We start from the raw sequence: 25,007 nt of genomic DNA on the forward strand, positions 1-25,007 counted from the left end.
TCTTGTCCTCAATCTCGGGCAAACTCCATCCGCTCTCCATCTCCATAATTTTGTCATCAAGGGTGTCATATAAATGGAATAAAACGGTATGTAACCTGCGGGGATTTGCTTTCTCTCCCACTTAGCATGATTCTGCAGAGATTCACCAGCCTGTCGCCAGTATCCACAATTTGTCCCTTTTCATGGCTGAGTAGCAGTCCACACCATTAACCTCCAGCCATTGAGGGACATCTGAGTGACTTCTACTTTGGAGTAATTATAAGTAAAACTGCTAGAAATTGAAATGACACCAGGGAGACCAGCTTGGCTCCTGCACATGAATGACATACAAAATTTGTTACGCATTCCAGGTTGGTGAACCCAGGGCCTTCTGCTTGCGAGGTGAGCACTCTACCAACTGAGCTATCTCTCCAGCCCTGCTTTTCCTTTTTTGATAGGGCTGGGGTTGGAACCCAGGGCCTCACGCATGCTAGTCAAGGGCTCTGCCACTGAGCACCATCCTCAGCCCCCAGAATTTATTTTTTTATTGTTTCTTTTCAGTTATGCACACCATTAGGATTCATTTGCCATCATTTAAAAGGCCTGGAATATACTTTACTCAAATTCAGTCCCCAGTATTCCTCCTTTCTCTCCCCCAGCCCCCTAAATTTTTTTAAAAGTGGCTATCAACATTTATCTACAAGTTTTTTGTGTGTGAATGTAAGTTTCCATTTCTTTGGAAGAAACAGGAGTGCAAAAATTGCTGGATAGAATGGTGGGTGAACTACCCGGTTCATTTTATAAACAACCGCCAGACTGTTTTCCACAAAAATGTACTGATCTACATTCCCGCCAGCGCAGAAGCGCGATCCAGGTCCCCGGAGCCCTGGACGCCGTGTGGCTCAGGATTTTCCCAGCAGTTCCGACAGGCGCTTAGTGAGATCTCGCGTGGTTTTCATCTGCATTTCCGGTGGCTGACCTTGAACACCTCTTCCTGTGCTAATTGTCCACCTGCAGGCCATCTTTGGAGACACACGTGTTTGCAACTTTTATCTAGTTTCAGGTAGAACTGTCCGCCGGCTTAGTACTGCGGGGTCTTAAGAGCTCCCTGCGTACAGGGGTCTCCCCTCACCTGCAGGGGTTGCCTGAGAGCTCAGCGTGCTGAGCCCTATGTCACTGTGTCTCTTCCTACAGATAAAGTCTAATTTATAAATTAGGCACAGTAAGAAATTAACAGCAGTAATTAATAATAGAACCGTTATGACAATATACTTGTAATCAAAGTTACTTTAAAACTGATGAATTGTATTTCTGGAATTTTCCATTTAATATTTTTAGATCATGAATAACAAACCAGGAAAAGCAACGCGGTGGGAGGCGGGGAATCCTGGAGGCCAGGCCTTCACTGGATACGTGGCTTACACTGTTTCTCCCACTCACCTGCCTTTTCCTTTTCTTAACAGGGTGTTTTGCAGCGCGAACGTTTTCAGTTTTGTAAGGTGCAGTTTATTCATTTTTCCTTTTATGGGCCACGCCTCGGTAGCAAGTCAAAGAATCCTGAGCCTGTTCCCCCATCTCTTAAGTTACATAATCTTACATTTCACATTCAAGCTCATGATGCATTTTCGGTTAACTTTTGCATAAGACGTAAGGCTTAGAAGATGTTTTCCTGACTGCCTATGGAAGTCTTCTTGCGGCAGGACCTTCCATTGAAAGGGCTCTCCTTCCTCCGCTGAATTGTTTTAGCATCTCTGTGAAAAAATCAGTGGAAGGAAATTATTATTATTATTATTATTTTTGGCACTAGGGATTGAACCTGGGGTGCTTAATCACTGAGCCACATCCCCAGCCCATGTTATTTTATTTTACTTAAAAAAATTTTATTTGAGTCGCAGATGAACACAATGCCTTTATTTTATTTATTTATTTTTTAATGTGGTGCTGAGGATGGAATCCAGTGCCTCAGACATGCTAGGCAAGGGCTCTACCACTGAGTCACAACCCCAGCACTACATTCCTGAGGTTGGCCTTGATCTATGATCCTCCTGCCTCAGCCTCCTGAGCTTCTTGGATCACAGGCATGGGCCACTATACCTGGCAGTGGAAAGAAATTCTGACTCATGCTACGTGGATGAAACTTGAGGACATTGTGCTAGGTGTAATTAGCCTCATAAAAAGACAAATGCTGCTGGGCTCAGTGGCACACCTATAACCCCCGTGGCTTAGGAGGCTGAGGCAGGAGGATCACAAGTTCAAGGCCAGCCTCAGCAACTTAGCAAGAACCTGCCTCCAAATAAACATAAAAAGGGCAGGGGATGTGGCTCCATGGTTAAGCATCCCTGGATTCAATCCCCAGTGTTATAAAAAGAAAAAAGAAAAGATGGTAAAGTTTATGTTATGTGTATTTTACCATGATTAAAAAAAAAATGGAGAAAAAAATTAGTGGAGCATATTCGTGTGGGCCATCCATTGATATTTAGTTTAGTGGCGAGTGCGTTTCTGTGTCTACCTGTCTGTCTCTGGCTGTCTGGCCTGCCTGCCTGTTCTCCTTCCTGCAGGCTTTTGCTTTGGTGGAAAAGCCACCAAATGACGTGGTGGAACACGTCATTCTGTTCCCTCCTTCTTCTAGCTTATGTGACACTCTTGTTTCTAGCCTGGCTTTAGAGTGATCCACAAACGGCCCGCACTGGCTCTCCTCCTCCCCAGGTCCACGATGCTAGACCAGCACTCTACCACTGAGCTGCCCCGACTGACCCCTGCCTTGCTTTCCTGCATCTGAGCCCTACCTGTGGTCATTGGCCTTCTGCCTGAAGAACACCAATGGCCGTTGCAAAGGACCACAGACTCTTCCCACTTGTGATTGTATTGCTTTTCCACCAGGAGATAAGGTATGGCTCTCCCTCCTGAGCCTGGCTTGCTGTGTGTGGCTTGCTTGGCCAGCGGATGGTACCAAAGCGGAAGCACTCAGGCCCTGAGGCCGGCACACGGTCAGGCTCTGGCTGGCCTCCGGAGCTTGAAGGCCACGTGCAGAGCTCCCTGCCCTTGGAGCTGAGGCCCCAGTGTAAGAGTGAACAAAGCCAGACCCACAAGCCTCCGCTGAGCAGCCTGGAAGGGCCACTCAGCAAAGCCACAGAGCCAGGGGAAGTGAGAAATGGGCATTCTTTCAAGTCGGTAAATGTTGAAGTGGGCCAGGCACCGTGGCTTGGGTCTGTGACCCCCAGCAGCTCACCAGGCTGAGGATCACAAGTTCAAAACCAGCCTCAGCAATTTAGCGAGGCCCTAAGCAACTCAGTGAGACCCTGTCTCTAAATAAAATACCAAAATAGGACAGGGGATGTGGCTCAATAGGTAAGTGCCCCTGGGTTCACTACCAGATATAAAAAAAAAAGTTGAAGTAGTTTGTCATATAGAAATGGCAAATGTGGTTGTGTCAACTTTGGGCTGTTTTGGATCCAGTGACACCAGCAGAGTTTGGGAGGCAGGGCTGGAAATGGTCCACACCGGCTTTGGTCGTGGTCCGCAGGTAAACCTGGCCCCGGGGTTCATTGAGCTGTACGCTCGGGTAAGTGAGCCCACTCTGTGTAAATCCATGCCCCATTGAGAAGTGGGAAAAGAGAAAGAAAGAACAATCAGTCCCTCCTCTTCCAAGGCCTGTGCTGGTGGCATAAGGAAGTGTCAGTGTGAAGCAGCGTTCTGACACAGTGACACACGCTTTGGAAAGCTGGAGGCTGCTCGGTGCTCGAGCCCACGGTGGAAGCCCGGGTCCTCGGGGCCACGCCCAGGTGAGGGCAGCGCCAAGCAATGCCTCTCTTGAGGCCCAGCCAGGCAGCTGGCTGGCTTTCGCTGGATGCACAGGCAGGACTTCTAGATCCAGGGGCGCCGGGGCAAGATGGCAGAAGACTCAGGAGCAAAGCAGAGGCGACATGCATCGCAGCTTTACAGGAAAGGGGAAATTGCCAGCACTCTGAGGGATGGTCGATGTGGCCTGTGGACTGGAGCAGGCGGTGGACGCCCAGTAGTTCTCTGGGGATGTGTGTGCAAGGGGGCTTCCAGGGCTCAGCACTGGCACTGATGAACTGAGTCACAGGCTGGCCCACCCCATGTGGGTCCTGTGGTCTGACCGTGTCCTCGGGCTCCGTGGGACCTTTAAGAGGCAGGCTAGTGGGGGGCAGCAAGCTCAGAGGGGGGCTGCTCAGGAAGGAGCTGCTGTGGTTCTCAGGGACGCCGGCTGGTTCACGCAAGAGGTTGCTGTGCAAGAACCAGCCTGGCCTCCGGAGTCTGACTTCCTGTCTGGCTACGTGGTGTCTCCCTCTCCCAGGTGCCACTGCCACTGCGATACTGTCCGCCACCATGGGATGCCGTGTTGCAATGAGACAAGGAAATGACAGGAGTGGCTATAGCCGTGTGTTATGCAGTAATAAGAAGCTGTATTTGTAAAACTAAAATAAAGGCACCTGGTGACAAACTTGCTGTGTGGCAGGATGACACTCCTGAACAATGCCGACATGAACCCTTATCTATGATTGGAGTGGGGGCTCCTGGTCTAGCCGTGTTCTGGTCTTTATCAATGAAGTCTAGAGCAGGACTGAGCTGAAAATCACTATGTAAACCCCTGGGCTCCTGGAGCAAACTATCAGCAGCATCGCGACCAGAGGACTCCACGTCGCTCTGTCTCTTGACTGCCCCGGCTGCTGTCCACTCCATCACTGATTGCTGATCGGACGTTGTCACCAAGGCCAGACAACTGACCACCTCTCCCGTGACGAGGACTGCCATCCAGCCTCCAGCTTATCCCAAGGACATCCAAAGACACCCGAGGAGCTGAGAGAGGCTATGGCTGAGAAGAGTCCCCTCAGTCTTGCTGACTGACTTCTTGGCTAAGAGACGTTGCACTGAGTAAGTCCGTGGGGATTGGAGTCTAGGTGAACAAGGAGTGAATCTTCAATGTATTTGTGACTTGCTATTATTAGGAATATTAGGTTGAGTGTGCACTGCATGAATAAAATCCACTTGACGGAACCAAACTTGATTCCTCTCTTACTGCTAGTGACAGGTGTTGGGGGTTGTCTCACCAAAGTCAGCCCACACTCTTTGGACTCTCAGACTCCAAAACTGAGCTAAATAAACCTCAAACCTCTTATCTCTATATGTTACCCAGTCTCAGGAATTTTGTTGCAGCAACAGAAAACAGACTAACGCAATGTGCCTCATCCATCCTTCACAGAGGCCCTGCATAGAACAAAAAGGTAGAGGAAGGTCAAATTCCCTGTCTGCCTCACTGCTTGAGCTGGGTCATCAGTCTTCTGCCCTCAGACTGGAACTTGCACCATCGGCATGAGTGGTCCTCAGAGCTTCAGACCCACATGGGGTCTACACCGCTGGCGCGCTGGCTCCAGGCCTTGGAGCTGTGCCAGCTTCCTGGTGGCTTAAGTCTGTGGATTCTGTTTCTCTGGAGAACCCTAATAGACTATTGAAGCAGAAGAATCACATATTGAGGAGTACATTTGGGAAAATAGATTTTCAACCTGTTTGAATTGATGAAAACAATCATTCTTAAGTAACAAGCTGATTTTCAAGACCAAGTAATAAAAAATGTGGTTTGAAATAGCTTCATTTGGAGAGAGAATTGCACCTTATCATTTCTTTGTTTCATACCAGACTCAAGCGCTTGATGGATGACTTGGCTGAAAATCTCAAATGCCAGTCTTTCCCCAGGGGTCAATTCACTGTTTTTGTTGTTTGTTCTGTTTTTTTTCCTCTTGCCATTAGGTGAGATGGATGTATTAAAAGAAGCAGAGTGCGCTCTGCTGCTTATTTGTACAAAGGATGTGGCAACAGAAGACATGTTGTTTTCTCAAGATGCTGAGCGCACCAGAGCTAATGGTGGTAATGTCTGCAGAACTGGGTTCTTGCTGAATTTGTTTTCAGTCACTTATTGAGCAGATATTATTGTGTGCCAGGCACCGTGCTGTGTGTTTTAGATGCACTGTCTCACCTAGGCATCTAGCTCAAGACCCCGGGGCCTTGGCGAGCATGTGGGAGAAAGGCACACTCATGCATTGCTGGCGGGACGGCAGATTGGTGCAGCCACTCTGGAAAGCATATGGCCATTCGTCAGAAAACTTGGAATGAAACCACCATTTGACCCAGTTATCCCATACCTCAGCATATACTCAAAGGCTTTAAAATCAGCATATTATAGTGATACAGCCACATCAATGTTCATAGCAACTCAATTCAGGATAGCTAAGCTATGAATCCAACCTAGGTGCCCCTCAGCAGATGAATGGATAAAGAAAACGTGGTACATAAACACAGTGGAATATTAGCCTTAAAGAAGAATGAAATTATGGCATTTGCTGGTGTGAAATAAGCCAATCCCAAAAAATCAAGGGCTGAATGTTCTCCCTGATATGCGGATGCTAACACACAATAAGGGGACAGGGAATAGAAGTCCATTGGATTAGACAAGGGGAATGCAGGGAAGGGAGTGGGGAGGGAAATGGGAAAGACAATAGAATGAACCAGACATCACTTTCCTATGTTCATATATGAATACACAATCAGTGTAACTCCACATCATGTCCAACTGCAAGAATAGGAAGCTATATACCTTACTGCCATATATAACGAAAAAGAACAAACAAACAAAAAGATCCCAGGGCCGAGCTGAAACCTGGAGTCCAGCTCAGCCTGCTGTCCTCACTACCATCTTTACACGCGTGAATTTCAATGGAAATCTGACTGTTGGAATGTGCAGTGTTGCTCCTCTGGCCACACTGGGTTGACAGTCAGAACCCAGCGGATCATCAGAGAAAGACCCCTGCTTGGAGGAGGTGCCTTCACCCAGCAGAGAGGACGGCGGAACTCAGCACTGGAAACCAGACTTCGGAAAACAGCTCCTCCATCTCCGTGTCTGCCCAGCAAACCACTCGCCTCTGTCCCAGGCAGAAGCTTCATGGTAACGGCCGCTTCTGACTCCACACAGGTGCTTCTTGACTTAGGACAGGGTTATATCCCAATCAACCCGTCATAAGTTGAAAATGTCGCAGGTTAAAAATGCAGGTATCAGGGCTGGGGACACAGCTCAGTCGGTACAGGACTTGCCTGGAATGTGCAATGCCCAGTTCAATCCCCAGCACCACAAAGCCAGCCTGAGCAATTTAGCAAGGCCCTAAGCAACTTAGTGACACCCTGTCTCTAAGTAAAATATAAAAAGGGCTGGGGATGTGGCTCAGGGGTTGAGTGCCCCTAGGTTCAATCCCCAGTACCAAAAAAAAAAAAATGCATTTATCACGCCCAGTCTACCAAACATCGTAGCACAGCCTGCATCCAATGTGCTTGCTATACTCGCGTTAGCCAACAGTTGGTCAAACCATCTAACAGGAAGCCTGTTTCGTAATGAAATGTTGAGCAGCGCGTGTAACTTAATGAATCTACTGTCCTGGAAGTAGAAAACTCGATGGCACAGGTGGGCTTTCCCACCCTTGAAAAGTTGAAAAGTTGTTCGTCGAAGTGTCATTGGGTTGGTGCTGTCTGTATTACCTGCTGCCGCACAGCAAATTACAAAACCGAGGATCGTAAAACAGTGAGTTTATTATCTCCATTTCTGAGTCAGAAGTCACAGAGTGGCTTAGCTGGGCGGTTCTTGCTGGGGTCTCCCATGATGAGGCCATCAAGATAGTGGCCAGGGCCACCATCACCCAAAGACTTGACTGGGGCTCGAGCATCCACTCTAAGATGGCACACTGGCATGGATGGTGACTCAGTGCTGGCTCCGGCTGGAAGTCTCAGGTCCTCCTCACCTTGACCTCTTCACAGGGAGCTTGAGCATCCTCGTGACATGGCGACAGCCTTTCCGGAGCACACGATCTGAGAGAGTGGGCAAGAAGGCAGCCACAGTGCCTCGCCTGACCTGGTCCTGCATGTCGTTGCCACTCCCACACACTCACAGTTAGAGTGGAGTCTCTAGGTCTGTCCCCACCAGTGCTACATTTTGAGGGGGAACTGTCCAAGGATTTCTGGACATATTTCCAACATATCACCATCTCCTTCAGCTGAGGGCACAGAAACAACTGCAGTAGGGAAGAGCTCTGGCTCCTGTGAGCAAACCAGGGGAAGGACGGGGCAGAACTGGCCTCTCAGGGCCCGGTCCCAGGGACCTAAAGGCGCTCGCTCTCTCAACCGTACCAACATCAACGACTGCTCGAACATTTCACAGCCTCTTGGCCAGGATGGAAGCTCAGGTCCTAGGGGAGCTCCTGGCCTCTGGCCAGCTGTGTTTGGGAAGGTCAAGGATGGACTCTGATTGGTCCAGCTCCAATCAGGTGCTCACCCCTTGGCCCCATCACTGTGGCCAGAGCTGAGCCTCTGTGATTGGCTGGCCTTGGGTCACATCCACAGCTGTATCTGGAGGGGGGTGCTGGGGGCTGGTGAACTGGGAGGAAGAGATGCCCAAAGACTCTGCCAGGTTGGAGCTGGGCAGCTGTCCCAGTTGTGCATGCAACCGTGGCCTTGGCTGGATTTATGAGCTAAAGGTCACAGTTGCCCTATTTTTGGAATAGCAGGAAAAAACAGCTGCTTCAAAGTCTCAAGATGTTAGCTCTCCCCTGGAGTGGCCTGGTTGCTGGACTCCGTGAAGACTGAGGAAGAGTATTGCCTCCACAAGGGCGCCGCCTTCTCCTCGCCGACACACTTGAAACCCAGAACCCAGTGCAGGCAGAGCCGATGGGCTGGCCGGAAGTCTTCATCCGAGTTCCCTCCTAGATGCTGCTCTGAAGGACAAGTCTCATGACAAGAAGTTCCTAGGAAGCTAACGAGGCTCATGCCTGGGGGCCCAGGAGTTATGTCTGCCATAAATCCCATCAGGAAATGCGAAAGCTCCTCCCTTCCTCTGTTCAAAGCGTTCCAGGGAGAAGATGGGAGCTCAAGTGAGTTCACGGACAAAAACAACTCCCAGAGAAGCACCAGGCAGTCCTTGGGGCCTGATGTCCCCTAGAGCCAGAAGCCTTCTGGTGGCCGGCTGGCTCATGCAGAGCCGGTGTCCAGCCTTCCTGGCCCTGGTGAGCGGAGGCTCAGCTGCCCAGAGGTTGGACGTGACCTGATTTTGCTTCAAAAATTCCTGTGGCTTTGACTTCATTTCAGTCAGGATATTTAATATTTAACCAATATTAATGTCTTAAATAGCTACTTTGAAGTTATGGAGAGTAACTTCAACCTGCCCAGAACATACCCAAGAGAATGTGGGGGGGCTGTGTGGGAAAGAATGCCAGCTTAGTACCCGCTGCCTGGGAGCAAATTGTAAGCTCGTCTGTAAACAGAAGTCTGGTAAGAGGTTGCACTGGTACCCGGCCTGGCTGCTGGAGAGGGACAAGCCCTCAGGTCCCTCACAAGGGGAAGGGGGGCACTGAGGTTGCCATAGGAGGTGAGGCTGAAAGAGATGGAGCCCAATTCCAGCAGCTTCCCTGCCTGGATGGTGCAACTGAGGACCCTTGATCCCCGGACTGAGCCCTGGTCCCCGGACTGAGCCCTGATCCCAGGACTGAGCCCTGATCCCAGGACTGAGCCCTGGTCCCTGGACTGAGCCCTGATCCCCGGACTGAGCCCTGGTCCCCGGACTGAGCCCTGGTCCCCGGACTGAGCCCTGATCCCAGGACTGAGCCCTGATCCCAGGACTGAGCCCTGGTCCCCGGACTGAGCCCTGGTCCCCAGGCTAAAAGCAGCCTTGGTTCCACCCCTGAGTCTGGGGTCACTCCCCATACGCCACACCACCACTGGTACCCCAGTCCTCATGATCTGGGTTCTGCCATGAAAGAGCAAACACTGGGGTGAACTGAGGTTGACCCCTTGAATCGCCCCTTCTGATCCCTCCTAAATAGCAGCTGGCAGGACCAGGAGCTCCTGCTGACCCAGTGGCTTTCCCTCTGTAACTAGACACCCCACCTCCCTCACCAGGGAGCAAGTTCAGGCCCTGTCTTTAAATGTCCCCACCTTCAAATATGAACCGTCTCCTCCCTGATCGGCTGGAAGCCCCGCCTTCCTCCTGGGACCGCCCCCCGTCACGTAATTACAGACAGTAACCCAGGTGCACCCTTCTGCCAGCACTGGGAATCAGAATGTAAAAGACCACAACCAGGGGAGTTTGCAGGGGCTCCAAACCCTGGCCACTCTCCTGGGGGCCTGTGCGCCGGCGCAGCCGGCCCCTGGGCTGGAGTCAGTCTGCGCTGGTGAAGGCCGAGAGCAGACGCGCTTGGGCCGGGGCCTTCCTGGCCTGGAACTGTAACGGGGCCACCTGATGCTCTGAGTAGCGCCCTTGCTGCTCAGCCACTGTGACTTATTTCTAAAATGCCGTGTTTCTTTCTCTTCCTGTCTCCCTGCTCCTCCCGCAGCTCTCCCCACCCTAGTCTCAGGGGACACAGGGTCCCTTTTCTTCCCCATCCTAGGCAGGGCTACCTGTCCCTGAGCACACACCCACCACAGGGCCAGAGTGATTCAGACTCTGGGGATGGCAACGGAAGCTCTCAGAAATGACTCTCTCCTCAATCAATGAGTGAATTGGAGCTCTGGACAGAGGACATGTGGAACGCAGCCTTCAAGTCACGCCTAAAGCCCCGGACCCCTTGCTGGGCACAACCACAGCCTCCAGGACAGAGGCCCTGTGCTTCTCCTTTGTTAACAAAACAATACAAACTTCTTTTTCTTTTTTCTCAAAACCGTGTCCTCATTCCCGGATTGGCATCGGGGATAAGGACCAAGCTTACAGTGACACTGCCACCCTCAGAAGGTCACAGACAGTCAACTGACACTTGGAGCAGCTTGTCAGGCAGGCGTGACCTTGGGAACGTGACGTGGGCCTCTCCCCGGAACGTGGTCATAGGCCAGTACCTCTGGGTCCGTCATCAGTCAGGCCCTTACTCTGCCCCCCGCCCCCGTCCCCTCCAGGTCCTCCTCTTCTGTCTCACCATCTATGCCAGAAGTGTCCGGTGGGCTCAAGGACCCAGCAGGAGGCACACTGCAGCGAGGGGGCAGGACAGCCTGGGCTGGGACTGGGCCGGGCCCTGGAGCTGACAGAGGTCCCCTGGAGCTGAGGGAACCCTTCAACTCCCTTGTCCCCAAGCAGCAGGAGGCCACCCAGAGCTCCAGGCTGCCCTGGCCTTCTCACACCTGGGGCCAGCTGGGCAGTGACCACAGGGCTGGGCATGTCCGCGTGTCCAGGGCCGCGGGTAGCCCGTGGGTAGCCCATGGGTAGCCTGTGGGAACTGGCCACACGAATACTGCGTGAAACCCTCGGGGGGTGGGGGTTGTCCTGGAAGCAGTGCGCCTCTGGCCCCAGCTGGTCACCTCTTTTCAGATGGAGGTCGATGGCCAGGTCGCTGGGTCATGACCCTCAGAGGTCGGCCAGCTGGGTGCAGCCCAGGGGTCTGGGGCCCTGTGCTCCTCTTTCTGTCCTGAGCACCGGCACCACGTGCCCTGGCCGAGTGGCCAGGCACCCCACGCTGCCTCGCCCTCCCCAGGGAACTGTGGGAAAGGGCGGAGGGTCCCGCTGGCCCCCAGGACCACAGCACAGCTTCCTCTCCCTGCTTTTATAGGTTCCCCAGGGCGCCCCTCTCCCGGGGAGGCCAAGCAGGATCGCATCCCCAGGAGCACAGAGGCGGTTCTCATGGCCAGGAGGCCAGGAAGGCCTTGGGCCAGCGCTGAGGCGCGCCACGTAGGCAGAGAGTGGGGGGGGGGGGACCTCCAGCCGGCCGGGCCAGTCAGTACCTGCTGGCTCAGCAGCAAGTCCAGCGGGCTGCGGTCGGCAAGGGAGATCGGCGGGCAGGGGTACGAGGAGCCTTGAACTGGGTGAGGAGGGGGTGGCGAGGCTTCAGGGACAGGACGCTGGCTGTTCCCTGGTTCTGCCTCTGCTCCGGTGAACTGGCCCACTCTGGGCCTCAGTTTGTCCTTCTGAGAAATGGATCCATGATAGCCTGGGAGGGCAAGACCCGGCACTCCCCGGCAGCCACGAGGAGGGTTCTCAAAGGTCCAGGTGTCCTGGAAGCTCCTGCACACACCGGGCCTTCCCCATCTCACCACTGACCCCAAGAACAGGAGTGATCCCAGCTAGGAGCTGACTGACCAACGCTGACCAAGGTGACCTCTCCAACCTGACCACCCTGGCCCTGAGCGCCAGCCTGCAGCCCCTGCTCACATAGTTCTGGAGAAGGTGGACACGGTGCCTGAGCTCCTCCAGCCTGTCCTTCACCATGTCCCCAGTGCCACTCTCACAGGGCTTTGTCACAGAGCCTGCAGTCAGTGGCCAGGCCCCACTTTAGCCCAGGGCTCTGGGGGTACTTTCCGCCCCCAGCTGCTAGGAGTCTGCAGGCCCACGGGGCCATATCCAGCTAAAGCCCATGCCGTTTCCCAGGCCCCAACTGTTCCCCAGGTCTGTCCCCTCAAAGGAGAACCAAGCCTCAGGTACGTGCCTCCCTAGGCTGGGTGTTTGTGGGGACCTACAGATTCGGACATAAAGGCTGGTGTGCATGTTCTTCCTGGGCCAGCATGAGTCAGGAAGAGGGGTGGCCGGCCCCAGCCAGAGGCCTCTGTTCTCTCCCCGGCTCTGCAGAAGCTGGGGTGGACCTGCCCTGGGCGACTCCACCACTGCCCTGTGCCTTTTCCCTGGTTGCCACACCCCCTAGGGCCCTAGGCTTCCCCAGACACCCCTTCCCTGGTCAACCAAAAGGGTCCGGCCCCTCCCGAAGCCATGTCCCTGCCACTCCTGAGACAAGGCCACCAGCCTGCCCACTGTGACTTTCCAGCTTGGCATGTGGCCAGAGTGGGAGACAACGGATGGGGGTCTACTTGGAAGCCCCCAGGCTCAACTGCACCCACACAGGGGTTGAGGGCCTCCTCTGACCTGTCTTCCATATACGGGGCATGACAAACCCCCCACCTTGCGCAGCTCCTGCCTGTTGGAACGGCAGCCCAGTGCCGTACCCCACGACCCCTCTCAGCCCAGGCCCTGGACCTTCCTCTGCGGCACCTGGCCCCTCTCCAGTCAGGCAGGGTTTTGGCAGCTGTAGCTCAGGCCCTAGGACATGGTGCCAGCCCCTGCCAGGGATCTTTCTGGACTGGGCTGTCCCGGCCTCAGGACTCACCGAAGAAACAGCCCAGGTGGCGCAGGAGGACTGGTACGGGGTGAGGCTCCGTCCTGGAACTTGCGGGGCTGCCTGCCCAGCTGCACATGGCCTGGCTTTGTGAGGTGCACTGAGCCTGGCTGCCACCACCTAGTCACATCCCCCACCAAGGCATGGTCACCCACAGAGGTGTCCTTGAGTGGGTCCTGTGACCAGGTATCCAAGGTCGCCAACACCATCCAGCTCTGGCCCGGGAGGGCAGCAGCACGCCATGCCTGGGTGGAGGGACAGGATAGGGGTGTAGGGACAGCACTGAGGCCCTGCCTCACAGCAACCTGGGGAGGGACATGGAGACAGGACAGAAACCCTAGCTTGGGAAGTGTGGAGAAAAGATGGAGGCCAGGACCCCAACAGTGCCTTGTCGGGGGGAAGAGGACGGGGACCCCAGCCCCACGGTGCCCCAGGGAGGCCCAGGATAAGCGGGTCCTGGCCCCGCCCCTCGCCCTAGCCCCGCCCACCCACCCCTACCCGGAGTCCGGGAGCCGCCTGAGTGGCCCAGCAGCGCTCCCTGGGTCTTGGTCGTTCTGAAGGATCTGGGACGACCCTCGCTAGGGGAAGCAGACCGTGGTGTAGGGCGGCACCGGGAAACAGAGAAAGCACAATGAAGGAGGCCCGGCTGTGAGGCCCGGGGACAGGGAGGCTGGGGATCAGATCCCCAGGAATGGAGGGTGGAGCTGCCTGGGTCCACCTGCCATGGGCCAGACGCTGCTCACTGGTGGACCCAGTGGTGCAAGGGCTGTGGGAAGTGGGTCGATGACCAGAGGCCAGTATCCACCCTCTGACTCCACCCCAGAATAGCCAAGTCAAGGAGCCTGGTGTGGCAGGTCCCAAGAAAAGAGGTGGTAGGTGTGGTGCCAACAGGTCCAGGAAGGCCTTGGGCCCACTGCAGGTACACCCAGCCAGCAGGACAGTGGCTTTGCTAAAGGCAGCCACACAGCCTCACACACACATATCACAGCTCTTCACAGCTACACGGGGACAGGACTGAGTGCCCTGGACACTGCGTCAGCACATAGTAGATGCTCAGTAAATGCCTGTTGTGTGAATGAATGCGACTTCAGGAAATAAACATCCATTTTCACATCCTATCTCTGGGATAAGAGCAGACCCTTAGGGGCAGAAGACTGAGGACTTGACATTTTACATCCCCAAGACTCACCTCTGTCCTCACCCTCATTTTACAGAGGAGGAAACTGAAGCCCAGAGAAGCTGACTGCTATGCACGAGGTCACACAGCTGGCCTGTCTGGCTGACTCCAGGGACCTCACTTTTAGCCCTCATTCTTTCCTCTTTGAGGCCTTGTAGTAAAAGGAAACCAGACTGTGTTACTCCCTTATGTGCCTATGTGACATAAAAACTACCATCGAGCTAAAGGCAACTGAGAAGCAGAGGAAAAGCTCTTTACCCCACCCCCTTTCCTGCCTAAAGGCAGGTTATAAATTCCCCTTTATTGGAGAAAACTCTAGCCTCTCCTCAGCTCACGAGCCTGCAGACAAACCTTACTTCATTAGTTTCCTGCCACGTGTTTACTTTCCCGGTGCCCCTCCACCCCCAACCCCTGTGCGCACCCCAGACCCTTGGCCAGCTCTTAGGTGTCCTGTGCTTTCTCTAGAAACCGCCTGTTCTCCACTGAGGACACTGCATGAGCTTGGAGCTCCTTTCCATTTTTCTCTGTTCTTCCTGGTGCAGGGGGCTCCCTGCTAAAAACTCAGGAAGACTGAGGAAGCCTCTCTCCCCTCCGCTGCTGTGGCCTTGCGAGTCTGAGGGTGCCACTGTCCTCCCACGGAGGCCGGGTGGGACCGACTGGGCCTCCTGGGGGAAAGGGCTCCATCCCACTCCCCGGCTCTCCTGCTGGCTGTCCTCTCAGAGGTAATCCTGCCAGAGCCACAGGGAAGAGTCCCCCCACCCACAGCCCAGAGCACGGGACACCCCCTCCACAGGGGTGCCCCTGCAGCCAGGGCGCAGCGGGGAGGCTCTGGGCCAGCCTCACCTGAGTCCACCATTGCCCAGGGCTGGGAGGGGTGGAGGAGCAGGTGCCTGAGCTGAGCTCTCATCCTGACTCACAGCTGGAGGAACATCTGCCTGGCATGGAGCTGCTTACAAAGAGCTTTCATATAAATGATCTTATTTCATCTCCAGGAAAGCCCTGGAAGGGAGGGAGGGATCTTGTCCCATTATGCAAAGGAGGACACCCAGGCCCAGCTTCCTGGCTGCTCTGGCCTGGTGCACGCATGCCCTCCCGTTGTGCAGAAGCATCGCAGACCTAGGAGAGCAGGTGCGATGACTTGGGTAAGTGTCCCCCCAAAGAGCATGTGTTGAAGACTGGGTTGCCAGCTGATCTGCCAGCTGTAGGAGGTAGTGGAGCCTTTAAGAGGTGGAGCCTAGTGGGAGGAAGTTAGGTCACAGGGGCGGGCCCTTGAAGGGGATGTGGGGACCACAGCCCCTTCCTATCCCTCCCCACCCCCCTGCTTTCTGGCTGCCATGAGATGAGCAGTTTCACCCACCACATGCTCCTACCATGATAAACCATCTCATCACAGGACCAAAAGCAATGGGACTGAAGACTCTAAGACTATGTGCCACACACACACACAAAAAAACCCTTTCCTCTTTTTATCTTTCTTTATTTCAGGTTATTTGTTACAGTAATGAAAAGCTGACTAACTCAGCAAGAGTAGACCAGTAGGCCAGACCCCTGTGCAGGCTGTCCCTCAGAATGGCTCTGCTCTCTGCTGTGGCAATTAGGTGACTGGCTGCCTTTACCCACAGTCCTCTTGCTTCACAAGTCCAGTCTGTGGTCTGGTTCTCTGGCCACCCTGGGCCCCCTCTTCTGGGTCCCAATACAACAGACCAGGCATCTCCCTCTACCCATCTCCAACCTTCAATCCATGTGTACATCAACACCTGCCTTTGGGGGGGTTTAAAATACACATATAAGCAGATTGTTATGTAAAATTCATCTTTATACAATGTACACTGTGGAATTTAGTATATTCAGCATGTGTAATTGTGTCCCCACTATCTAATTCCGGAATGTTCTTATTATGCCTAAAAAGAAACCCCGTACCCACCAGAGGCCTATCCTCCTCCTCCCTCCCACCAGCTCCTGGCAACCACTACTCTCCTTTGTGTGTCCATGGATTTGCCTGTGTGGACACATCATGTGAACAGAGTCATACAGAACCTGGCCTTCCAGGACTGGCACCTTTCACTCGGCAAAACATCGCTGACCTTCATCCCCGTTGTGGCTCGTGTCCGTGCTTCTGTGTTTTCATGGCCAGGACGATTCCATCGTACGCCTCTAGCCCTTTGGTTTATTGGTTCCCCATCGATGGACGTGTGGGTTGTTTCACCCTTTGGCTACCATGAATCATGCTTCCAGTAGCAAGTACTCATGAGCTCCCCGTGGCCTGTGTCTGCATTTCCCTTGAGTCCATACCTTGGAGAGGACTTGCCGGGTGGCCTGGTCCCTCCCGAGGCACCGCCCAATTGCACGGAGGCCACACCACTGAGGATCCTGTGATGCAGGGCCTCCAGTTTCTGCACATCTTCTCCAACACTCACCATCGTCGTCCGTCTGACTTCAGCTGGCTGAGTGGATGTGAAGGGGGTCGCGGCCGTCCTGCTGCCCAGGTGCCAAGCTCTGGGTCTGGCTTGTAGGGAACACGGTGGAGAAGGAGGCACCACCTTTGCCATCCAGGCAGTCACCGCTCAGAGTGAGGGAGCGACAGGCACCATCTCTGTTGATGATGGGTTAGCAAGGAGGAAGATGTGGCCTCTACTCTAAGGGACTCTTGTACCCTAAGGGACTTTTTTTTTGTACTGGAGATTGAAACCAGGAACCAGGGTGCTCTTCCACTGGGTTACAGCCCTAGCCTTTTTGTTTGTTTGTTTGTTTGTTTTGAGACAGGGCCTTGCTAAGTTGCTTAGGGCCTCACTGAATTGCTGAGGCTGACCTTGAACTTGTGATCCTTCTGCCTCAGCCTCAGCTGCTGGGATAGCACACTGGATACTAACGGACTCCTTTAATGAAGAATATGAGACCTTCACCTGCAGTGAAGTGGCCTCTAGCCACTTCTATTCATTCATCTGTCCACTCACTCAGTCATCCACCCACAGTCAGACATTCAACCATGAGTCCATTGAAACATCCACCTCTCCACTCACCCACCCAGTTATCCTCCACCTTCTCCCCCATCTAGCCATTCATCTACCCAGCCATCTCTCAAGGCAATCATCCATCCATCCATCCACCCACCAACCATTAGCCAATCAAATCATCCACCCACCCACCAACCATTAGCCAATCAAATCATCCATCCACCCATCAACCATTAGCCAATCAAATCATCCACCCACCCACCAACCATTAGCCAATCAAATCATCCATCCACCCACCAACCATTAGCCAATCAAATCATCCACCCACCCACCAACCATTAGCCAATCAAATCATCCATCCACCCACCAACCATTAGCCAATCAAATCATCCATCCATCCATCTACTATTCTCCCATCTATTTATCAACTTTCTCTCCACCCACAACAATCCATTCATCCAACCACCTGTCCATCCATGCATCCTTCCATCCATCTGTCCATCTGTCCATGCTTCCGTTTAATCCTCCATTCTTCCAATCACCAACCATTCACACACCAGCCCATGAAGCCACACACCCATCAACCCCAGCAGTCAAGCCACTGAGCCACCTACCCTGCACACCAGAGCTGGGACCCCAGGTGGCTGTCAGACCAGGCGAGGAACTAGAGGTCACCAAGGTGGACAATCCAGGACACTGACCACTGAACACAAGCCACGAGGCATTTCCAAGCCAACTTTCTCCTCCCCCTCGACTCAAAGCCTTTGCTCTATAATTGAAAACTCTTACTAATTACCATCCTCCCACCGGGCACAGCCCTGGTGGCTTTGGGTCCTCCTTTAGGACGTGCACTTTCCACCACTTCCCACCTTCTCAAAGGCAGATGCTAGGTCAACCACCATTGTCCAGATAAAGACCAAGGCTTGGAGATGTGAAATACCTTTCCCAGCGTGACCCAGTGAGCACCTGGTAGAACCCGGGCCTGCAGCTCCTCTCTGCAACCCTGCAGAAAACAGGAGTTTGTCTCTGAGGCGTGTGAACAGGGCTGCCGCCCCCGGGAGATTATGCACACCTGCCTCCAGGTGCAGAGAGGCCGAAGGGAGTGGAAGGCTGAGGCCACATGAAGGACCAGCGGGGCCAGCGGACGTGGGGGCTGTGCCTCTGCTGGCACGGCTGCCCCTCCCCTTTGTTGGTCACCCCATCCATCACCCTCTCAGCCCCCAGTCACAGCAAGGTCTCCCTCTTGACAGCTGCAAGACCCTTCCCAGCACTCCCTGACTACTGTCACTCTGCTTTGCCCAATGAGCAGCCCCTACCAGGGGGAAGGTTCCAGAAGCAGGGGCTGGCTCCTAGCACCAAGGAGGGCACAGAGCAGGCACTTAGCAAACACTGGCTGAAGACTCGACCCCTCTGACATCCTCTGACCTCTTGCCACCCATTCTCTCCCCAGACACTACTGACCCCTCCTGCTCTCCCAAGGGTCTCCAGCCCGTGGGTCCTGCCGGTTCCAGCACCTGAGACACCCCAAGTTCACGGTTGGCCTCAGCACTTACCCAGGACCAGGCCAGGGTTAGACCTTGGTGGTGGATGTCTAGAGAACTCCCCTCCCTTCGCCTCCTCCACAATGCCTCCCTGAGGGGTGGCCAGTGTCCCCAAGCACAGGGAGACTACCTGGTGGCCCTCTGGGTGGGAGGTGTCTGAGAGCAAGGCCCTCAGGACAGGTGGGGTCTAGCACGTGGCCCTCACTGCGGGCCCAACGCTGGATCCCAGCGGGCCTCCGACATCTGCAGAGGGAACACATGAATGGATGGCCAGCAAGGTGACAGAGGCAGAGCCACCAGCTCAGGTGGCAGACACCAGGTGGGATCTGGTTCCCTCAGACAAAGGCTGGCGCAGGGACAGGTGAATAAATCATGAAGGGCCTGCAGCAGGGCAGGGTGACTGACCTCATTCTGGGATTCAAGGAGCAGACGGGCCTGAGGGGTGAGTGGGCTGGGAGGGCGTGGGGGCCCAGGTGGCGGAGGAGCTGCCCGGCCCGCTGCCCTGCTTCACCTGGAGGAGCAGCGGGCTATGGGTCAGCAGGGGAGGGAGGCCACAGAGACTGCAGGGGGACCCAGAGATGGTGGCAGGGACTGGAGGTGGGGTGAGTGTGACCCAGGGCAGGGAAGGTGTGCCGGGGACCCTGGGCTAGAGGGGTGGACGCAGGACATGCAGGAGAAGGGGGCCAAAGTCAGATGGGAAGGCAAGTGACCCAGGCCTGCAGGGGGCCCCTGGTAGAGTCCCAGGGTGCAGCCGGCCTGAGGCCTGGATGTGGGCAACAGGGCAGAAGGCCAGCATGCCAGGGAGGGGCTGTGCCAGGCCACCAGGGCTGTGGGGGCTGTGGAGGAAGTCGGGGGCTCCTGAGGCAGGGGCTCTACTAGCCATGGAGGGAGGATGGCGGGGAGCCACACCCACAGCTGTCCACCCAGCCACCCGCCCACAGGACCAGGAGACAGCAAGGCCCCGAGGAGGTGCCCAGCCTCATGCCATGGCCCTGCCCCAGGGCCCCGCAGACAGCAGCACCACTTCGGCGGACCCCAGCCCCCCTGCAGGCGCTCCAGGGCCCAGCCAGTCCCCTGCCAGCCCAGCAGCCAGCAGGAAGGCACTCCTGCGGGAGCTTGAGGCCCAGGTGCAGGCAGCCTACGGGCAGGTAAGGGGGCTGTGAGGGAACAGCAGGGACCCCCACCTCAACAGAGATCCCTGTAGAGCAGACCCAGGGCCAGGGCACGTGGACAGGAAGAGACCCAGGACACGCACATGGACAGAGGGTGGGTCAGTCAGCCCAGGCCAGGGGGAGCCCCACCACCTCCGATCACTCCGAGCCGCCATCCCTAGCACTCAGTCAGCCCCTTGGGCTCCTGTGACAAGGGCCAGGGCTGATCCAGGCCCAGGCGAGGGCACCAAGGCAGGCAGGCCAGCGGCTCTCTGGGAGAGGAGCGGGTCCCGCAGCAGGGGACAGGGGCTTGCTGGGTGGGGCCAAGGCATCCTCCTCTTTCTGAGTGGGGAGGCCCACCATGTTCAACCCACCCGTCCTGAGGGAGAGGGTGCCCGGCAGCCCTGGCTCCTGGGAGCCTGCTTCCTCCCCCCAGATCCCTGAAGACACGAACCCTCTCCTGATGGGAGAGGTCAGGGGCAGGTGGGAGAAGAGACGGGGGCCGGGAAGGGGGTCTGAAGACCCTCAAGGCAAGCAGAGTGAGGCTGCGCCTTCCAGGGGCCCTGGGGCCCAAGTGGCCCCCCTCGCCCAGGGAGATGCTCAGAGATAATCCTGGATTAGGACCCGAGCCCCGGGCCCAGGGCCGCCCGCCTGCCCACCCGCCCCAATCTTCCCCACAAAACCCTGGGAAAATCCCTGCACGCTCCGGCTCTTGCTGGGAGCGGCCGCAGCACCCGCAGCACCCGCCCGGGACACAGGCCTGGCATGGTTCGGGAGCCCATGGGGAACTGTGCCAAGCGGCCCCGGCGCCGGGGGCCTAAGGTAGGAGGCCGAGGGGGAGAGACCGGGTCAGGAGCCCGGGAAGCCCTGAAGGCTCAGCTGGCGGGCAGGGGCTAGAGGTAGGGACCGAGGGGCTGTTTGCTCACCATCCTCGAGGGACATTTTCTCCTGGGTGACCCAGACTTGGCCCTCCCTGGTCTTGCTCACACAGGCTGTCGGTTCCCCCCCATGAGCTGAGCCTCACCCTGCTGCTGGCCCCTGCTGTGGCCCCTGCTCTCCGCCAGCCAGGGGTGGCCAGGACGCCACAGAGCTGGGACCCGGGTTTGATCTGCCACTCATCCCTCAGGGGCCCTGGTCAAGTCCCCTGCCTTTCCTGGGGCCTCAGTCTGCCCAACCGAACAGCTAGGGACAGACCTGCCCAGCCAAGCGGGTTCAAGGGCGAGCCTCCTGCGCACCCCGAGCCCCCACCCAGGGCCCAGCACTGGGTTCCAGAGAGAAGCGGCCAACAGGAGGCTTGGGGACGAGCCATCTGGCCACTGCCCCGGCTCATGGCTGGCTCTGCTGCAGGACCCCTGGCAGTGGCCCGGCTCCCCCCTGGGGAGCTCCCTGCCCAGCCCCGGCCCCAGTCCGGAGGAGCCCTGCAGTGCCCAGGGCTACTCGGTGCTCGGCAGTCTGGTGGGGCCGGCCTGCATCTTCCTTCGGCCCAGCATCGCCGCCACCCAACTCGTATGTACGGCCACTGCCCAGCAGCCCGCCACCCTTGGCTGGGAACGGAGAGAGGATGCGGGGTGACATCCGAGCAAACGCACAGCACGCGGGTGGGGTGGGGGCAGAGGGTGATTCCAGGAGCAGAGAAGAGGGACTTGGGAGCAGAGCCGGCAGGAGGGGTATGGGGCCCAGAGAACAGCCGCCCCAGGGCTGGGAAGAAAAGCAAGGAGAAGGAAGGGAGCGAGGAGGAAGGGTGGCCGTCCAGGGACCAGCCCGGCCAGCGGCAGGGCCCTCAGGAGGGGGACGAGAGAAGACACACAGTGACCTGATGCCAGCAGGGGCACACCACAGGCTCTACCCGATCCACCCCTGCTCCAAGGAGTCCCCAGAACAGGGTGTGACGTAGGGAGGCCCCAGGTGCGGCCTGGGTGGGTGGCAGGGAGGGGCACCAAGAGGTCCCATGCGTGTTGTGGGCTGAGCCTGGGAGGGACCCCAGGGGCAGGAAGGATGGCAGCAGCCTGGGTGGTCCAGGGAAGCTGACCCATCTGTGTCCCCCAGGACCGGGAGCTGCGGCCCGAGGAGATTGAAGGTAAAGGGTTTGAGAAGGGCCAGTTCTCAGGAGGGGGCCTGGGGGTACACAGGGCGGGGGCACCAGGTGGGGGCCTCAGCGGTCTCCAGGGGGACCTAGCAGCAGGAAGAAGGCCGTGGGGACAGTTTTGAGGAAACAGGGACCAGACTGGGCAGGGAGGGTGGCAGACCCTCCCTCTCTAGCTGTTAGCTCCCTGGTCTCTCCCCAGAGGCCAGGGCCTGTTGCACATTCGTCCACCCTGCCCCACCTCCAGGGTGCCCACATGGGCCTGAGCCTGTGCTGAGCTCTAGGATCTGGAGCAGAGCGTTCCAGAGCAGGGCCCTCCCGAGGTCAGGAGTTGGTCTACTTCTTCCTTCCCTTCTTCCCTCCTTCCTCCTTCCCTTCCTTCCTTTCTCAACCACTGATCTACACCCCCAACCCTTTTTAAATTTGATTTAATTTACTTTTTATTTGGTACTGGGCATTGAACCCAGTGTGCTGTACTATTGAGCTACATCCCCTTTTTTATTTTTATTTTGAGACAGGGTTTTCCTAAGTTACTGAGGCTGGTCTCAAACTTGTGATCCTCCTGCCTCAGCCTCCTGAGTCACTGGGATTATAGGTGTGTGCCACCATGCCTGGCACTTCCTTTTTTTTTTTAATTCACTGCCATATCCCCAGTGCCTAGAGCAGAGCCTGGTACATAAAAGATGCTCCTTTAATATTCACCGAAAGAACAAATTTTTAAAAAACAGCATAGGCGAAGGTCCTGACGCAGCAAACAGGAACTGATATTTAGAAGAAGGGAGTGGTTGGACAAAGGGGAGTAGAAGGGACTGATCCAGGCCAGGATCCAGTGGGGAGCGAGGGAAGGACTAACCCCACCCTGCCCGGCAGAGCTGCAGGCTGCCTTCCAGGAGTTTGACCGAGACCGGGATGGCTACATCGGCTACCGGGAGCTGGGTGCCTGCATGCGGACCCTGGGCTACATGCCCACTGAGATGGAGCTCATCGAGATCTCACAGCAAATCAGTATGTGCTTCAAACCTGCCCCATCCCTAGTTCTCAGATGCCCTGGCCAGGACCAGGAAAGCTGGTGATCGGGCGCTAGGTGACCACACAGGCTGCCCCCAGAGCCCAGGGGCTGGGTCATTCTGAAGGCAGCTTTCTGCCTCCCAGGAATCTCGCCATCCTCCATGAGAGGCGGGGCAAGGCCATGGACTCCCCCTTTGCAGATAAGGGAAGAGGGTCTAAGACTGTAGAGCGAGCTCATCGGAGGCAAGACGGGGGGCCCAACTTAGGAAGGTCGAGGAAAGCGCCAGCAAGTTCTAAACCAGCGGTCTTCCTCTTGGCCTACGCCATGCCTTCTTTGGAGGGTTATTCCCTCAGGAAATAGATGGCCCAGGTGCAGAGGGAGGGAAGGGCCCTTTTATGAGGCCGGGGAGAGGGTCGGGGCAGAGGGAGGGCCAGCTGCCAGGCTGGGGTCTCTGACAGGTGGGCATGACCCCCAGGTGGTGGGAAGGTGGACTTCGAGGACTTTGTGGAGCTGATGGGCCCCAAGCTGCTGGCAGAGACAGCTGACATGATCGGTGTCCGGGAGCTGCGGGATGCCTTCCGGGAGGTGCGCCGGGGCTGGGTGGGCTGGGCAGGCTGGGCACGGCTGCCCATCAGAGGCGGAGGGGGCAGGCCGTCAGTGACCCCTGCCATGGCCCCACGCCACAGTTCGACACCAACGGGGATGGCTGCATCAGCGTGGGGGAGCTCCGGGCGGCCCTCAAGGTCCTGCTGGGGGAGCGCCTCAGCCAGCGGGAGGTGGACGAGATCCTGCAGGACATCGACCTCAACGGAGACGGCCTGGTGGACTTCGAAGGTATCACGCCAGGCTCAGCAGCGCAGGCCCTGCAAGGTTCCCGAGAGACAGAGGCCGAGCGAGTGCCATCGCAGTGTGCAGACCCTGTGCTGAGCACGGCTGTGTCCTTTCCTAGTTAATGATCGCTGAGGACCCTGGAGGAGGGGACTCACTTTATCCCGGTAGGCAGGAGAAGAAAGCCGGCTCTCAGGAAAGCTTAGGTGTTCAGCCAAAGAAACAAAGGGAGCCAAGGTCAAAACCTGGGCAGTTGATCTTGAATCGAATTCTTTCCATATAAAGGAAAAACAAAGATTGCATAATCAGAAGCCAAGGAAAATTACTATATAAAAATGCAATCCCCAAATTTGCTCCTGAGCTTCCTAGTGGTCAAAGCAAAAGTGAAAAAAGGTTCAGTTACAAGGATTTTTTTTTTTTTTTTTTTTTTTTTTTTTTTTGTCCATAAGACAAAGTTTCCTGTTCCTGGTCCTTCCTGAGGCCTATTCCCTGTCTGATCCAGGGGCTCCCCACTCTGGCCCACCCCAAGGTAGGCCCATTGGCCTCACCCATGGCAGGGTCAGGAGGATGGACTAAAACCATGACTTTGCCCTGGCAGAATTTGTGCGAATGATGTCTCGCTGAGCCTGTGCAGAAGCCAGAGGCAGCAGACAGGACTGAGGACCACAGCCCCTGCCCGCCGGCAGGTCCCTGAGGTGCGGGTGGATAGCTGCTCCAGGCTCCCTCCTGTGCGGTGCCCTCATCCGCCATCAGCCCTCACCCCAGCTCCACTTCCGACAATAAAAACCCTTCAAGCCCGAGGAGATGGCTCTGACCCCTCACTTGCCTATCCTGGGGGCCCCAGGGTTTGGCCCAGAGACTCCAGTCGGGGCCATCCTCCTGGGCCACACCCCCTTGCTGGGGAGCTGCAGGTGGGCGGGTCCTTTGTGCTCTCCGGATCCCAGGATGGTCTGGTGGGCGGGTCCTTCGTGCTCTCCAGATCCCAGGATGGTCTGGTGAACCCAACCCGCTTCTGCAAATCGCTGGTGCGGAGAGGGGCTCCCGCGGGGCGGCGCCACACAAGCTGAGCCTGTGCTCCGGCAGCAGCTTGGGCGCTCAGAGGTCCCCTCCAGGGCGAGGGAGCTGACGGAGGGGCTGGGCTGG

The 25,007-nt window shown here is 56.2% G+C and overlaps 2 protein-coding genes across 5 annotated transcripts in view; one reads left to right on the forward strand and one right to left on the reverse strand.

Annotated features, from left to right (window-relative positions):
* Positions 1 to 426: 426 nt before the first annotated feature.
* Positions 427 to 25,007, reverse strand: part of LOC306640113 (uncharacterized protein) — a gene marked incomplete at its 5' end in the record, with an annotated part of 34,085 nt that continues 9,504 nt past the window's right edge. For 3 of the 4 annotated variants that reach the window (XR_013757743.1, XR_013757744.1, XR_013757745.1), the window contains one exon: positions 427 to 1,730. Of the gene's footprint in view, positions 1,731 to 13,112; positions 13,504 to 25,007 lie in introns of those variants that run through there. The other variant, XR_013757746.1, reaches the window with a different exon arrangement.
* On the forward strand, positions 20,710 to 24,814 carry LOC306640115 (calcium-binding protein 2; the record flags this gene model as incomplete). Its single annotated transcript, XM_079104041.1, has 7 exons — positions 20,710 to 20,766; positions 21,292 to 21,450; positions 21,991 to 22,021; positions 22,898 to 23,032; positions 23,512 to 23,621; positions 23,723 to 23,870; positions 24,463 to 24,814. The coding sequence occupies 7 exons, from the start codon at positions 20,710 to 20,712 to the stop codon at positions 24,486 to 24,488; spliced, it is 666 nt and encodes a 221-aa protein (XP_078960167.1). The 3' UTR covers positions 24,489 to 24,814.

The sequence above is a fragment of the Sciurus vulgaris genome, assembly GCF_902686455.1.
Source record: "Sciurus vulgaris genome assembly, chromosome: 11".
Lineage (NCBI taxonomy): Eukaryota > Metazoa > Chordata > Mammalia > Rodentia > Sciuridae > Sciurus > Sciurus vulgaris.